The sequence below is a fragment of the Denticeps clupeoides genome, chromosome 2 (genome assembly GCF_900700375.1).
Source record: "Denticeps clupeoides chromosome 2, fDenClu1.1, whole genome shotgun sequence".
In the NCBI taxonomy this organism is placed as follows: Eukaryota; Metazoa; Chordata; class Actinopteri; order Clupeiformes; family Denticipitidae; genus Denticeps; species Denticeps clupeoides.
The window spans coordinates 3,300,118-3,318,094 of NC_041708.1; the positions used below are offsets into that span (position 1 = coordinate 3,300,118).

Below are 17,977 nucleotides of genomic sequence, written 5' to 3' on the forward strand. Positions count from 1 at the left end.
TTCTGTTAATGAGCCAGAGACTTAGTGCTGCCCCGCACCGTAAAAAAACGTGGCTGAAATCGTACTGGACCCAAGCTGGATCTATGCACTCTGCATCTCGTCTGCGCACGGCATGCACCGAGCTGCCTCTGGGGTCAGCTGTCGTGCTCTCTTGACGTCCTCCGTCCATCCAGGGATTAAAATAGTTTATTAAAATATGAAAAAAAAAACACTTCTGCCATAGCAGCAAAATACCTTGAGTTTGGTAAGAAGGGCTGCTGGCCCTTTAAGAAGGACGGGGGTGTGGCCCGGCGCCTCATTAATAAAAGACGAGCCTATTTAGCGGCGCGAGCCATGCGGAGAGGCAGTCGGTAGCCTCACGACCCCGAGCGACGCCGCAGCCGGCCGACGCTCCGAGAGGCGGAGAGGTAGAGGAGATGGAAAAAGGAAGAGGGAAGAGGAGCAGCGTGAGGGGAGGAAACTGAGTGGGAGGATAAAAGGAAAGGAGGGAGAGGAGAAGAATAATCCACAGCACAAGGCAGGTGTGTCGCGTTGCACAATGGGAAATGCTTCATTCCAAGGCATGTTTACTCTCTCGGCCCGGTCGCCTTCACTCCGCAGTGGCTGGTGCTTCATGCTGTGTCCTTCCCTCTCTTCCCTCTCCATCCCTCCCTCCCTCCCTTCCCTCTGTCTCCCTGAATAGTCCCCCATCACCGCTCTGTCGCTCTCTGGTCTTCCACCACTTCTTGGTTTTAATAATCATGTATAAGTGACTTGTTATACGTGCCTTCAGATGCCAAGTCTGAAACAAACTGTGCCCTTCTAATGGCTTTGGAGAGTGAAGGACGGATGGATGGGTGAGACAGGAGAGACACTGCAGTATAATGTGTTAAACTTAAGCTACTTTGGAGTTCTAAGGAGTCATGGCTTCATCTGAATTCTTAATACGGAGAGGGAAGCTGAAGTCAGAGTGAAGGGTGGGTGATTTCTCGCGTCCATTTCTTCAGAGGGACAGGTCGTGATGTTGTACGACTGCAAAATGTTCACCTCAACGTGCCAAAACGATTAAAGTAGATACCTTCATAGAATAAAAATCGAACGTAGAAAATATATACATCTGCTCATATGTGAGGTCTCACACGGCACTGATGCATTGTGGGTATTGTAAAAACTTGAAAGTACTTCACCGCATACACAGCTACCCGCGACATGGAGAGAGGTAGGGGGAGATAGATGGCGCCGCAGTAACCGTCGTCATGGGGATTCCTCTCAGGCCCCCTCCTCATCTCTTAACACCCTCGCATTGGCCGAGAACGAGAACATCTTTCACGCTGTGTAGAGGAGAGGGTCGGATTAGATGAGGGACAGAAAGGAATGTGTCAAAATGGACGGACGAAGGAAAGTGTGTTTCCGATTGGCTCGTGGCAGCTGGGTCTGTCGCCATGGCATTATTCTCAGAGGCTCCGGGATAAACTTTCGTATTACCGCTTTGTTTCAAACCTCAAACAAACAAACAGGGCTTCTGATGGAGCAAACGTTCTCCACGATTACAGATAGCACAGGCTGGACGGAGTTTCCCAAAGGGGGGGGGGGGAGGCCGAACATCTGTCTGCCAGCCTGTCCTCCTTTAGATCGTTTAAAACGCTTCCAGAGATGCCCAGATCTGGGCGGAGGGTCGGCAGCGTCCCTGCGTCTTTGGAATATAGAATGACCCGGGGCGACCGATTATCTTCAGCTGCGGCGGAAAATGTATTAAAATCGGTCAAAACTGGTATGGAAAATGCAAATGAAAGCGTGCCTCTCCATAAGATGCACATTGAAGGGCAAAGCAGTAAATCACATTGTACCTGTAGGCCTGTTCAACACCCTTATCGCACAATCACACGTAAACGTAGCATTAACTCAACTACCCTAGCAACACTCACGCTAACCAATCACATTGCTGAAATGTCCGGTTTTGGCACCGATTTTCATTTTCTAATACTTGTCCTCCTTATGTTCCCTAACACATTTCTGTTGGAAAAAATGCCTTAAGAAAAGGCTAAATATAACCTGACTGAAATCATATTAAAATCAAACTCCTCTGACTGACACACACACAAATTGCAATTGATGGTCTGGCTGCGCCTACACATTTGACTGGACCAAAAATGAACTTTGCCCATGCACCGTAATTCACTCTCTTGGTTTAGACCCGGTCAAACCGTCTGTCTCCAGATGATGTGGGAACCACAAGGTAAAAATGTGGGGTCTCGTTTTTTAAAGCGAGAAAAAAAAAGTGTACGGCACGAACTGAATGTGCAGATCTGTACAGCTGGACAATTCACATCGATGTGATGCTTAAAATGCTTCCATTTGTAGCGGAGTCACACATGCATCGGTCCATACGCCATTTCCCCTCCTGTGCATGTATACTGAGACGAGGACAGTAGTCTGGTGGAACAGCCAAGTCGAGCTATAACCATAATCTCGACTAAACTGTGCATGGAAACATACCGAATGCGGAGATTAGACTGGCACAAAGCAATGGGAGGGACGAGTCAAAGACCTTAGAGGGTTCCACTTAAAACAGCTAGAAAAACGGCTGCGGTTTTCCGCAGTCGTAATTGAACGGAATCTGCGATCGACTGAAGCTAGGAAAAGGCGGACGTTTGGATAAGATCCTCTCCCTCTTTCAGGCTCTTTGTAACAGCCACACACATACAAACTCGTACAGACACATTTATACATCCACCGCAGAGGGCAGGCACATTTTTGCCGCTGCCAGGCGTCGGGGCGCCTTCTTTTTTTATTTATTGATTTGACAGGTCTTCACGATGCTCTGCGCTTCCGCTTCGCCGGCTCTAGCCCAGATCCACGCGTGTCTTCTGGAAAAGGATAAACAAGAGCCCGTCGCTGCACCAAATGACAAAAGTGCTTTTGCACGGTACGAGACGTTTCAGATGTTTTCTGATGGTTACCAGTGCCAGTAAAGTCTCGGCCCAGGTCTGGCGACGAATTAAGCTAATGCAGCAGGTCACTGATGGTGCAGCAGTGTTCCACTCACACACGCCCATTGCACTAGTGCATATTCAGATGTGCAAGGCCCGTTAAACTACAAGTCTCTGGTTGTCTCTGGTTGTGAGGGATTCCCAGGGTTCCACACAGAAATGGGGGTATATGTCTGAGACCATATTAATTATCTGATTTTGGAATTAATCACAAGGGACTATTATAAAAGCCAGGGAGCCTTGATGGTGTACAGAGACAATCCAAGGGGGATTGCACACACGGGGCCAGAATCTACCAAATGTGTGTGTAGAAGGGTGCCAACTGACTCAATCTGAAGGAGGGGGGCATTCAACAAAAACGATGCAATCATCAGTATCATCATACTGAGTTTCAAAAAATGGAAGAACCTCCCAATGGTTGTTGTCCTTGGAAGCTTGCTATTTAATACCAATTTTTGACGTAATTAGTCCATGTTGTCGGGGGGGGGTTGAGTCAAGCCCTCCAGCTTCAGCGCAAATGCGGCCGGTTCCAGAGCAGTCAGAGTGCAGTACATTGAGTTTGCTTTTTGGTGAGCGTCAGTAGGCCCAGTGGCCTATCTAGGTCAGCCTAGGTGAGATATTAATCACATTATGTCTGCAGAACATCTGACAGGAGGAGGAAAGGAACTTTTAACAGTGCGCTGGACTGACCCCGTGCGTGACACAGAGCGTCCGTTTATCACCTCGTACTAACAATACTGAAGTAAAACGGCCAAAACATTTTGTGCTGCAAGCCCTAAATGCACTATGAGGATATGGCGGGACAATCCATTAAAACGTAAGTGTTCATACTTAAATCACAGATCAAAATGACTTTTAGGTAGGATGGCAGTTGTCCTCTTTAGCGCAAAAACATGTTTTTTTCAGACCTGGAAATTGCACTCGGCCGAGACTTTAGAATTGCCTGTGCTTGCTCTGCCCTTCAATACCACCACACTCCAGGGGTGGGGGGGTGGGGGTGGGTTGGAGGCGTTATATAAGACGTAGTGTATTGGCTGTGTTAGTCCTACTTTTTAATGAACTGAAAGTGAAGTGATTGTCATTGTGATTGTCATTTAACCGTTGCCCTTGGTCAACCGGCAACCTTTTGATTATGGGTCCATTTCCTTACCTGCTAGGCCACCACTGCGCCACCAGTTTCTGAGCTTTAATTGACTTTACTTTACTTTACTTTGCAGACGCTTTTATCCAAAGTGACTTACAAGAGGATGACACCAGCAATTCTCATTCAGTTTCTATAGATTTGGAGTTACAAAAATAAGAGCCCTGATAAGGCCTAACTTGTCAGGAAAAGAACATGCTCGGGGAAATAGTTTACATTTACAGCATTTATCAGACGCCCTCATCCAGAGCGACTTACAATAAGTAATTACAGGGACAGTCCCCCCCTGGAGCAACTCAGGGTTAAGTGTCTTGCTCAGGGACACAATGGTAGTAAGTGGGATTTGAACCTGGGTCTTCTGGTTCATAGGCGAGTGTCTTACCCACTTACCCACTGTATAGCTGCTCAACCATTCGTCACATCATGGCCATCCTACACGCCTGTTCGCCTCCACTCACGCTAGTGGATCATTTCACTGCTCGCTTGCGCTAGTTGAAGCATCACTAGTATCAAGAGAGTGTTGTTGTGACCACCCAAACGTCCAGTCAGTATGAATACGTTACGACCCGATCACGAGTCGACCCGGAGACATTCAACTTAAACTTAGCATTACTGAACACGTACGACTAACTCTAGTACAGTTCAGCACACACACACGCACAGATACACATGCCGAACAGTGGCAGATGAGGGAAGCGGTCATTAGGCAGAGTCCCACGGCGGAGACGAGCGAGAGGGAGAAGGGCGGGAGCGAGTGCCAGGAGAGATCGCCTGGAAAACCGAGATAGCGGAGGGGGAGAGAGAGAGAGAGAGAGTCGGGCTTGTGTAAAACTCGTCCCTTCAGACTGCGAGGATTAGACCGAAACCCAGCCCCAGCTTCCGAGGGATTACAGCAGAGCGGCGGCGGCGGCCCCGGTTTCCTCTAAACAGTCCTATGCATGCGTACGTGAAATGCAGACGCGGCCGGGGGGACGAGACCCACTGCAGCACCGCAGGCAGGTATTGGGCATGCTTTTATTCGCTGATCCCATCATGCATTAGCGAGCTCACGATGCCTCACGAAGCCTCTCTCCCTGCGTGCCGGTATTGATGGGGGGGCGGCCGGCACTCTGCGAGGGGGTCTCGGCTCAGACCCGAGGCGGGGAATTAGTGCTTGGCAGGAGCGGCGCCAGGCCCCCCCTCCCCGCAGGCTAACCCGCGTTGACCTTGGGTCGATGTAATAGAGCCCGTCTGGTCATAAACGGCGACGGGCCGCGAGGGGAACACGTGCGCCGTGGCTTAGCTAATCGGCCGGCAAAGTGTGGCTAATTCACTTATCGAGAAAAAAAACAAACAAATATCCACCACCTCGCTGGCATCTGCCCCCGCCCCGCGTCCTCAGTTGGTTCCGGGACATTTCTTCCGATGGGCATTTAGTGCACTTCGTCTCCGGGCTACTTCCTGCCCTCCTCGCGTCCAGCAGCGTCCACGTGCTGTGGCACGGACATCCGGTATCGTCAACGGCAACTATATTAAAACGTTAAATTACCGGCACGCCAGTCAGCCACAAGATTAAAATCCCTGGCAGGGTGAAAAGAGAACTACTGTCTGGTTGCGTTAAGTGGCAAGTTGATGCATTGGAAACAGGAACAGGGGTCAAGCGTAAGGGTCCGAGGATACTTTGAGGAGGCCGAGGTTGACAACTCTCGGCCTTGGACGTCAAATACAATCGAGCATCGTCGGGAATTTCAGGAAGAGCAGGACCACCTTACAGGACCTTGTCACGTCCATGCGGGCATGACGCGGCGGGTGAACGGAGAGGATGACGAGGAGTGACGAGGAACAAAAAATGAAGGACGCTTTCACCTGACATCACAAAACAGGGGTTTAATTAGTGAATCACAGGACAGGGGAGACATCCAAGACGTAGACACTGGTGAACATGGAACATAACTTCAAAGACCTGACAGCGGACAGAAACGAACAGGGCAGCTTTATACAATTAACACAGGTGAAAACGATTAGGGAACATTACACAGGACAACAATGAAACTCCGGTCCGGATCCTGATCCTGATCTGGACCGGAGTAACCCCCATTTCGGACCGGATCCTGACAGACCTGAAGCTAACGTCTTGGTCACCAGATACCACAGCGTACCTTCCGAGGCCTTCTGAGGCCTGAGCGTAAAAACTTAAAAACGGCTAATTACCCATTAAGGGACAGGATCTCTCGGTATACATGCATGATAACAAAAACATGTAGTATTAATATTCACGAGAGAGCGTGCACAAGTGCATATTATTTTATATTCGGAAGCGATATACAGAATATAATATAGATATTACCTTATATAATGGGTATATTACTTTGCAATGCATTCGTCTATGCTGATTCATGTTATATTAATGCCGACCTCTGTGTATGTGTGTGTGTGTGCGTGTGCGCGTGTGCGTGCCGTATAAATGCCGCTGTTGTGCTCCGCTGATTCCCTGTCTCCTCCACGCCTGTGGAGTTAATTTATTTTTAAGCAGCCTCCATTGAGATCTTCTCGCAGTCCGTTTGATGTCAGTTTGATGTCAGATTGGGAATCCTGAGAGAGGCAGCAGGAATTTCTCCCCCCCCCTTCACTTTCTGCAGTGGGGTGCTGCGTGTGTGTGTGTGGATATAGCTGTGGAAATCCTGCCAGTGTGTGTGTGTGTGTGTGTGTGTTGATTCGGTTTCGCTTTCTTTGATCCCTGGTTAGTTTATACAAACAGTTGCGTGGGTAACGTAGCATGGTGTATGCCGGGCTGGTAATTGGCGGTGTGTGTGTGTGTGTGTGTGAATGATGACAGCGTGGGGATTTGTTACTGGAGCATCACTGCGGGTACACAAGGTCCCTTTGGCGATCAATCCGCGTGTGCGTGTGGGATTGTGTGTGCACTCCTCTAGAACTGATGTGTCCTAACCTGCACAGGTCAGTTCCCTCCCTGCTGAGCTTGGTGTGCAAGAGACTTATATTTAGATTGTAAATGAATGACTGTTCGATTAGATTTCAATCAATAATTCATCTGTTTTAGTACAGATGATGACTGTGCAAAACCCATGGAGTTAATTCAAGGAAATTTTATTATAATTCAAGAGTGTTGCGCCGCCTGCGCTGTGCTGATAGTATCTGAATGGCTGTATTTAAATGGGATTCAGCAGTTTCTGCGGTGCAGGCTGACTGAGGGGAAGTGAGACGTACGGCTCTGTGTGTGTGTCAGCTAGATATGAGGGGTACTAAAGCCTGGCGATGCTCACTCACTTCACTCATTCATTCACCCACTTTCCTACCTCACCCACTCATTCATTCAGCCATTCACTTCCCTCATTCATCATTTACCTCATTAACCCATTCCTTCATTCACATTACTGACTTACCTCACTCACTCATCTTTTCCACTCATTCAAATCACTCACTCACTCACTCACTCACTCACTCACTCACTCACTCACTCACTCACTCACTCACTCTTACTTCTCTTTCCTCATTCACTCACCTTTTCCACTCATTCAAATCACTCACTTACTCTTAACCTCATTCCATCACTCACTCGCTTACCTCACTCACTTGCCTCATTCATTCGCCCACTTTCCTACCTCACCCACTCATTCATTCAGCCATTCACTTCCCTCACCTCCCTGATTAACCCATTCACTTTGAATCCATTTTCTTAATTCACATTACTGACTTACCTCACTCACTCACTCTTACTTCTCTTTCCTCATTCACTCACCCTTTCCACTCATTCAAATCACTTACTCACTCACTCACTCTTAACCTCATTCCATCACTCACTCGCTTAGCTCACTCACTTGCCTCACCCATTCATCCACTTTCCTTCCTCACCCACTCATTCATTCACCTATTCACATCACTCACTGTTTTAATTCATTTACCTCATTAACCCATTCACCGTCCATCCACTTTTTTCATTCACATTACTGACTTACCTCACTCACTCACTCACTCACTCTTGCTTCGCTTACCTCATTCACTCACCTTGTCCACTCACTCACTCACTCACTCACTCACTCACTCACTCACTCACTCACTCACTCACTCACTCACTCACTTCCCTCACTCACTCTTAACCTCATTCCATCACGTACCCACTTACCTCACTCACCCCCCTCATTCTTTCCTCCACTTTCCTACCTCACCCACTCATTCATTCACTCCTTCACTCATTCATTCATTCATTCATTCATTCATTCATTCACATCACTCTTTTCATTAATTACCTCATTAACCCATTCACCATCCATCCGCTTTCTTCATGCACATTACTGACGTACATCACTCACTCACTCTTACTTCTCACTCACTGGCTGTTACATGATTCAATCCATGTAATCGGATAAATTGGAAAGATTGCCACTGCCAGACGCTCAGTCATTGATTGGCATCCGTCAACCCGACTCGGCTCCTTCTTCACCTCCAACCAGGAAGAGTTATCCTGATCATCTCCTCACCTCGCTACTCTTCCCTCTCATCCTGCCCCAATTCAACCAAAAACCTGTTGTCTTTTTACTGCACATTTACTGATCAAACTAAACAAACTGGGGCAGTGGTGGCCTAGCAGTAAGGAAGCGGACCCCGTAATCAGAAGGTTGTGGGTTCGAATCCTGAGCCAACAAGGTACCACGAGGTGCCTCTGAGCGAAGCAGTGTCCCCACACACTGCTCCCTGGGCGCCTGTCATGGCTGCCCATTGCTCACCAAGGGTGATGGTTAAATACAGGGGACACATTTGAAGTGTGCACTGTGTGCTGTGCTGCAGTGTTTCACAATGACAATCACTTCACCTTCATAGTTGACAGCAAAGTCCAGCATTTATAAACACATCCTCTCATTCATCAAGTGCTATATGCAGGGGCCAGCCCTACATGCCCTGGTCTTCAGAAGGCCTCCCAGCGTGGGACACAGAGGGCAGAGGTTAAAGGCTTTTGAGTCAGCGATGCCGCTGGCATATCGTCTGATGTGTGAGTCCGCATGAAGTCTGCAGGAAGATCTGCACGGCATAGAAACAATGGAACATGAAATAAAAAAATGCAGCGTCTTTTCCTCCTTTTCTCTCTCCCTTCCCAATTATCCTCAGTTAATGCCTCAGTGCGGGTCCTCCCCCTTGTTACTCTGCGAGCTCAATACCCCTGGCTGATGTGTGTGTGTATGTGTGTGTGTGTGTGTGTGTGTTCCAGTCCCCAGCTAATCCATCCTGTCTGTTCTGCTATAGATGCCAGTTAAACCCAGTTTAATCAGTGGTGCTACCAGGTGCATCTGAAGCCTGTGACATCAACATGCTGTGATGTCATTCGTGGAGTTCGGAGTTGGTGTCACATTGATCCCACCCAGGTGTGATCCTTGTGGTAAAGTTTCTGTCAGAAGCGCTAACAATCCTATCTGCTTACAATATTGATAACTGTGTTGATAAATAAATATACAATAATCCATGACTGAGATCTCTCTCCTAATGTACTGGCCAGGAATGTCTGAGATTATCAGCCTGTTGACTGCCGCAGTATTCATATTAGGAACAAATTTGTCCCTATGTAGACTAGTTTAATTTGCCTGCGCTATGCTTTTTAAATGATGGTACCTGGAGGTGATTTCTCATCATGATTACGTATTAACCTTTTATAATCAATTACATATTGTTTTGAAATTGATTAAAATTTACAGGATGTTCCAACATCAATGCGGTAGAATAGTAATACATATGTTGATCTTGCCTAATAATGATGATAATTGTAATCTAATAATTGTAAAACAATTATAATTAAAATATTGATCATCAACTGTTCAGTGGCTGATATTGTTGCTGATATTCTTTGCTATAATTGTAATTCCTCCTAATTAGATTGAGGTATATATTTTACGAGATAATAATCAATATTGACAAATCAAATTCCTGACAAGAAGGCGGCACGTCCACAGCCACGCCCGACCCTGGACTGCTCTCAAACAGAAGAAGTAAAGTAAACCCATCCAGTGCCTGGCCTGCCGCTGGAGTACGCACCACTAGGGGCTGAGGAGTGGAGCCTGAGTAATCACCATGGCAACAGCCATCGCTCTGCCTCTCAGAGAGCTCAGAGCCGTCGTCTCCGCTGCCCACCAGCCTTAAGTCTCCCCCAGAGACCCTTCATTTCCTCCCCGACAGTTTTCCAATGTGGCCGACAGTGATTAAGCACCATCCATCGCTGTCCGATGGACGCAGGGGGAGACGCTCTTCCCAATTTAGGTGTGTCGCCCGTGCATGTAGAGGAGGGAGTGCTGCAGATACAGACGCATAACGCAGACGGGGCGTGTCCGGCCTCCACGCTTTTCGGCGGTTTAACAGCACGCGGGCGGGGACTCCGGCCGTGTCAGGATCGAAACGGGGGCGGGGTGGTGGCCTTGAGGAGAGATGGATGGGGAGGTTTTTACAGCACTGCCGGTTGGGAGACGCTGATTGAAAATGTTTTGAGTTGTAAAAACGGAGGGGAGGGAGGGAGGGAGGGAGGGGAAACCTGGATTAGTTTGTGAAGTCTGCAGTGTACATTCTGATACGATCAATCAGAATTCGATGCAAATTGCATCTCTTGATGCAAATTGCTGTCTTGGCATGATATTTTAAAATATGATATTTTATAATGACTGCTTGTCTTATTGTTGACAATATTAATTATATTTATACGATTATATGATACTTGCAAATGTATTGCAAGCTGCCGGATCAGTAAACAATAATGATCAAAAAAAGAGTAGATAAACGCGTATCTGTTTATCCACTCTTTTTTTGATCATTATTGTTAAATGATCCGGCAGCTTGCAATACATTTGCAAGTATCATAATAGGATATTTATTGAGAAACAGCCGTTAAATGCCCATGCAGCATGCTCTTTCAGCATCACAATGCATTGCACAAACGCAAAAACTCACCTATGATACACAAACCACACAACATCTGAGCAGCCCGAGATCCTGTTGGGGAGACAACCCCAACAACCCCAAATGAATTCATTTAACGAGCAGACTTATAACCGACTCCGTAAGCAGCAGCGGAGGCGGTGGGCCGTCCATCTGGCTGGGGGTTTGAGCTGCGTGGGGGGAATGCCAAATTAAGCGAAATTACTGATGTCGATTTGAGGCATCTTTTTCCTAACGAGCATCGTGAATAGATGATTTTTTTTTTTTTAAGTCATGTGATGTTTCACATTGGACTAATATCACACGTTTTGTCCACACTCCTTCATCTTACTGACAGCTCTCTGTAGAGCTTCTGGCAGTTACACTGTCGCATCGTTGCTGTGTTTTTGCCTGCCTTGGAAATAAGCTACTGGATGCCATCCGTCCATCCATCTACGAATTTCTGAGGGTGTGTGTGTTCTGCGTCTTCCAGCTTTTGACTCCTTAGCACGTTCACCCCTCACGTCCCTAACTGTCTGGCAACTTAGCGCGACTCCACTCGCACACATCGTAACACGTTCCCCTCAGAATGTGACACATAACGCGTGCGGCTCGCTGCGCTTATCCAGCCTGGCTGCAGTTAACCACAAAACGGCACAATGTGGCAGTCAAGGTCAGAGGTCGAGGCTGTTCTAACAGTGTTCTAAAAATAGCACCAAATTCTGCAGATATGTATATGAAATATGGGTTCCTCAATACCTGTTTTTGACTAAATATCAAGTACAAATCCATGTCCTCTACCAAAGCGTAATCACAAGTTTGCCGGTTCAGATGCTGAACCACCAAAGCGCCGTCCCCACATGCTGCTCCCTGGGCACCTGTCATGGCTGCCCACTGCTCACCAAGGGTGATGGTTAAATCCAGAGGACACATTTCACTGCGTGCACCGTGTGCCATGCTGCAGTGTTTCTCAATGACAATCGCTTAAGTTCATTTCAAAGAGGACTTTTAAAATGAATTCTGTTTGGGGAACACAGCCAATATCCTACGTCTTAAATAACGCCTCCAAAATCCCCCCCAGAGTGCGGTAATGAGGGGCAGAATGGTAGCATTAAATGCAATAAAATGCAGCAACAAGAAAGAACTTCAAATAAAACGAGCAATTACATCATATCTTCTTTAGTGATATCTTCTTCATCCATTTATGATTCATGTTCTGTTTTGGTGGAAGCGAAAGGTACGTTTTACCCTTATCAAGAGCGCCTTACAGTCAGCAGTGACAGGGACAATCCCCTGGAGACACTCAGGGTTAAGTGTCTTGCTCAGGGACACCATGGTACTAGGTGGGGTTTGAAGACTACGTGGTCTTCTGGTTCATAGGCGAGTTTGTTACCCACTAGGCTACTAATACCAAATACATTTACATTTACAGCATTTATCAGACGCTCTTATCCAGAGCGACTTACAATCAGTAGTTACAGGGACAGTCCCCCCTGGAGCAACTTAGGGTTAAGTGTCTTGCTCGGGGACACAGTGGTAGTAAGTGGGGTTTGAACCTGGGTCTTCTGGTTCATGGGCGAGTGTGTTACCCACTAGGCTACTACCACCCCACTACCCCAATAGCTTTAGGTAGACTGCCTGTAGTTTATCAGTATTCTGTTGAAAGTCCCCTCCTGTTTTGGACAGGCGCGGTCGGAGAGGGGCCCAGCGCGAGAATAATCTTGTCGAAATGGCCGCAGCCCCGTCACCCCACAGTCGCGGTGGGTACTGCAGCTCGCTCGCCCCGGGAGCCTGAAGCGCCGGCCTGGCGACTTCAGCAGACAACCACCCCGCTAGCGCATCAGATAAGCCACCCTCTCCGGGAGATTTATGGCGGCTCGGTCCAGTCCAAGTGTGTTTCCTTCGGGCATTTTGGCCCTGCATATCACAACGCCGATTTTTTCCCCCCAAGCGTGCTCAAGTAACTGAGATGACTTCCGAGATGAATTGCCAAAAACAAAATTTCCTCAAAATACAGCGCTTGAAGCTCCTTTTCAAACACTGAATGCACACATAAAGGCCCGATTAGGACATTTTTAACGGCTACATTTTAATTGTAGTTTGTAAGTAGTAGTTTTACACAGTTGTAAAATACAAATAAAATATGAATACAAAAAAGGAACTCTTTTTAATATTTGATGAGTGATTATTCTCTGTTGACCACTAAGGGGCGCTTTGCAGGTTAGGTGGTGCACAGGGCTTTTTGTATTTGCCAAGTGGATTTGAGAAGAGAGAGAGAGAAGAGAAGAGAGAGAGTGTGTGTGTGTAGCAGTTGGTTATTCTGACATTTGCCGCTTTGTAAGATTCAGTCGGTGACAGAAGTGTCCCCCTTGGCAGACGGCTTCAGTGGAGGACGGGAAAGGGTGGTGCGATGTGGCAGGAGACCCATCTGTCGGGGGGTTTGAACAGAGAGGGGGAGAGGGGAGCGAGACGGAGTTCTCGGGTCAGCCTCCCCGGGGCGTCAGGATTTGGACAGGATTCATGGGTCCCCTGTCGATTGCTGAGGCTGGGCCGTCTCGGCACGTCCCTCTGCAGATCCCTCGCTCACACCTCTCCACCCAGTGGTCGGATATATTTATCAGCGAGAGCCATTCTCGAAATGATATCACATGTGTCAGAAGCGCGGTGACCTCTAACCAGAACATGGTGACAGGGCGCCTGGATTACCGTCAAATTTGAACAGTAATTGAACCCTCTGATGGCGTCCTACTTTTCCTGTCCTAAAAAAAGTACCCTTATTCAGTCGTCTCATTTCGCCACATGATGTTGGGAGGGTGTAGAAATGACACAAGACACCCAGGATGTTGATGTGTGTTTTTATATGTGTGTGATCGTTGATTCCATATTCCATATTTTTTAATGAATATTTCTATTTTCCGAGCGTACCATATACATATCGGACTGGCAGTACGTGCAGAGCCACACACCAAGGTCAAGGTCAATCTTCATGTTTTCAGTTTAAAGTGGGCGGAGCCCAATGATTGGCAGCTTTCATCTCCACCACCCACATTCATCAGTACATCACATATGCAAACGTAGTGAAAGATTGTGGCGCTGTCTGATGATAATATTATATAGCTGTACAACCTGCCAATAAATGCCATACTCACAGTATAAAAATGGTGAACATTGCTATGCCACGCTACCCATGTTGGGTTTCTTACTGTGGAAACTACAAACTGGTTTTAGCCAATTTAGCCAGCTCTAGGCCACAGACATAATCGGAAATAGTTTTTCCTTCTATATTTTATTTTTATTTATTAATGCAGGACGTTTGACCTCACCCTAGTAGACGAGTCCCACACTTAGTGCCACTTTGAAAATGGTGCCCATTCTGTCATTTGTTCTTTAAATGGTATGTCTAGCTTCAATTCCTTTTGAATAAACATGAATTGACTTGACATCATGTTCCCTATTTTCAGACTCGGTCTGCAGCTTTACAACAACAACAACATTTATTTCTTGTATAGCCAAACATCACATACAGTATGTCTCAATGGGCTTTGACAGGCCCAACAGTTGACCCTTCTGCACACAAGGAAAAACTACACACAAAAAGGGTAGAGTGAACCTGCAGTGTAGAGTGAACCTGCAAGTGGTGTCAGTGCAGGGCTGGTGATTGTCCAATAAGAGAAAAATACGTGTCCATTATGATGCTACTGGTCCATTTGAAAATCCCTGAAGCTGTAGTTGTTAATTGCATTCAGTCAGGTGGTAGCATTTGTAAAAGTGACGCTTCCAAACGAGTCGCTTGACCTTTTGGCAGTTACCCAAATCGAGACTGACTGTTTTAATATAAACATTGGCCGTTGAATATGCCACGACCTGACCCTAACCTTTGCCTTCCCACCCCCAGGTCCCTTCAGGAAGAAGAGTAGCATGATTTCGGCGGGTGATGCGGAGTTCCCGCGGGACTACCACACGCTGGGCAGCGCCAACCGCCGCTTCTCCAGCTCCGGGCTGATCCACACCTCTGCCCGGAGCCTGGAGGCCCTCACCAACCTGCAGAAGGCCGAGATGGACGCGCTGAACAAGCTGCACAAGGTGGACGGCGAGCGCCAGCGCGACGCCCAGTTCAAGAACAAGTACCCGCCGCAGCACGCCGCCACGCTGGTCAACACCAACTGCTCGCGACAGCAGGTAGTGTCACACACTGCACTGTGTGTGTGTGTGTGTGTGTGTGTGTGTTAATTATATGAGTCTCTGCACTACGTATTTGTCCACTTCCTTGAGGCCCTTTGATAAGACATTCAAAGTCAGGGGTCCCAGCTAATTAGCCATTGAAACGCGTTTTTAATCATCTTGACTCTCTGAGGTTCCGATAGCGAAGCTGCAAAGGGAAGGCGGGAGAGGGCGGAGAGTCGAACGCACAGCCGCCGGCTGCTCTCTCCTCACTCCAACCAGTCCGCAGGTGCAGCTCCGGTTAAAGAGGGTCTCGGGAGCGCCCCACTTGAAGTCTGCGAAATCGCTGACGTCCCCACAGGGGTGTTTGATGCGTGCTACGTAAACCCCCGGAGCTTCTTAATCGCGAAACGTTCAGTACGTTGAGATTAGGCGGGAGCGTGGGTCCGCATGCCTCGCTCGGGCCTTGTGATGTGCCAGGCGTATGAACGTTCGCGTTTAGTCCGCATGTGGGCAGACACAAGGTTAAAATAATAGCACATTGTCCCTCTCCAAATATAACCACATCCTGTCCATGTATATGCGTTGTGTCTGTGTATAAATATAAAAAAACAGTGGGTAAATAAAGTATTTGATACGTTTTTGCTGATTTTTCACGTTTTAACAAAAAATGGAAAGATCTGTAATTTTCATCATAGGTACAACTCAACTGTGAGAGACAGAATAAAACAAACTATTAATAATAATAAAAAAAATTTCCAAAAAATAATATTATATGACTTAAAAATAATAATTGAGCATTTTTTTGCACAATATAAATATTTGGTACATTTGAAGAATATAACTTGGTTCCGAAATGTCAGGCGTTTCCTGTAGTTCTCGACCAGGTTTGCACATGCTACAGCAGGGATTTTGGCCCACTCCTCCATACAGATCTTCTCCAGTTTCAGCTCCTATATAGATTTTCTATTGGGTTCGGGTCTGGAGACTGGCTGGGCCACACCAGGACCTTGAAATACTTTTTACGGAGCCACTCCTGAGTTGCCATGGTTGTGTGTTTTAGCTTGCTGTTATGCTGGAAGGTCCAGCCACGTTTCATCTTCAATGCCCTTACTGAGGGGAATTGCAAAATCTTGCAAAATATGTTGCTGTTCATCCAGGTCGTCCTGTCCCTTTGGCAGAAAAGCCGCCCAGAACATGATGTTTCCACCCCCATGCTTCACGGTTGGAATGGTATGGAGTTCATACCAAAAAATTCTTTTTTACTCTGATCTGACCACATGACCTTCTTCCATACCTCCTCTGGATCATCCAGATGGTCTCTGGCTGCAGGATTTTAGTCCATCATTATGTTGCGTGACCTTTGTTACTTTGGTCCTAGCTTTCTTCAGGTCATTCACTAGGTCCTCCCGTGTAGTTCTGGGTTGATCCCTCACTGTTCTTATGATCAATGAGTCTCCATGAGGTTCAAACTGGTATAGTATACCAGTATAAGAGGGCATCTTAGGCCCCTGTCCACATGAGAATGCTTTTCTAAAATACTTGTGTCCACACTGGACCTCCCTCCACACCTGTAGGAGGTGCTGTAACACCTCGGTCTCGTGTCTTATTTTGCCTCTAGTTTCCTCTGCGGCATGTTAAACTACCATAACATGTCGTGTTCTCCATCCATGTCTTTTCATTAGAAATGTGCACCGTATAGAAGATTTCTTGTAGTTGCTTTATGAGGTTCTGCAGCACATCCATTGTTGTATGCATGACACGTTCGGGGTTATAGGTCAGGTTGGGCTAATAAGTCAGGAATGCACTGCAGAGCCGTCGTGGAATGAGGGAGCATGCGGAATGAAGGAGCATCGCGGCATGTGCTTTACTTTGAGACTCGTTTTCTACGGCACGGCACAAGAGCCACTTGGCAGTCTTGTGCGCGCACCAAAGTTGAAATGCATGCCACGTTAGGCCTGAAAGCGCCTTCATATTGCTGGGTTCAGTCGGTGTTGATGTGAACTCCACGACTGAGTGCCGACTATTCGGCGGTGTTGGTTTTATGTTTTGGGAATCACTGCTTCTGCCTTCCCAGGGCATCCCCGGCGAGTTACGTGACTCAAATACGTCAGCGTTTTCCCCCAAAAAGCCGCTTTGCCGTCCACGTGGAGACGGGGAAAAGAGAGTTCTGGGGTCCCTAAAACACCGTCTCCATGTGGACGCAATGCCGGAAAATGATAAATTACTTAAAATACAAATTTTCTCCTGATAAAAAAACCATCCAAAACCAATCAGAAAAATTAGGCCATAATTGGATTGTATTTGTTACTTTTAACAAAACTCTTCTCTCCACCACCTTAAGTTGGACAACGGGGACAGTTTCCAACAGTCCTGAAGATTTATTCTGCTGAATACTTTCTGATAATTCACTCATGTTAATAAGCATCACATCAAGCGACTTTGGACGATGAAAATAGTTGTGACGCCCGGGTGCCATGGGGCCCGTCACAGCAGGTACATTTGCACCTGATTATGGAGTCCTGATCCATTCCACATGGCACCATTTAGGCTTAATGGATCGGGCCTCAATAAAACCAGAGTGCAGCATGCAGACAGGGCTGCTGCATTAATGTGGACGTTTCCCTAACCGTTTTTGTTTGGTTTATTGTCCCTGGTAATCGCCACATGCCTGCGGGTCCCTTTTTTGTTTGTTTCCTCTGTTTTGGCCCTTGTGCCTCGTGCTTTGTTGTTAATTAATAAATCCCATTTGCCAAGATGTCCCGTCTCTGCGCTTCCTTCCCCCGTCAGCCCGTTGGTTGTGACAATAGTGAAC

At 47.2% G+C, this 17,977-nt stretch overlaps 1 protein-coding gene across 10 annotated transcripts in view; it reads left to right on the forward strand.

Moving 5' to 3' along the window:
- The first annotated feature begins 333 nt into the window (after positions 1 to 333).
- Positions 334 to 17,977, forward strand: part of srcin1b (SRC kinase signaling inhibitor 1b) — a 54,612-nt gene continuing 36,968 nt past the window's right edge. For 2 of the 10 annotated variants that reach the window (XM_028970881.1, XM_028970883.1), the window contains exons 1-2: positions 4,843 to 5,105; positions 14,897 to 15,180. In XM_028970881.1, coding sequence (XP_028826714.1) covers positions 5,045 to 5,105; positions 14,897 to 15,180 — 345 coding nt within the window. In that variant the 5' untranslated portion in view covers positions 4,843 to 5,044. Of the gene's footprint in view, positions 561 to 937; positions 957 to 2,812; positions 2,906 to 4,839; positions 5,110 to 14,896; positions 15,181 to 17,977 lie in introns of those variants that run through there. The other 8 variants (XM_028970885.1, XM_028970887.1, XM_028970889.1 and 5 more) reach the window with 8 other exon arrangements.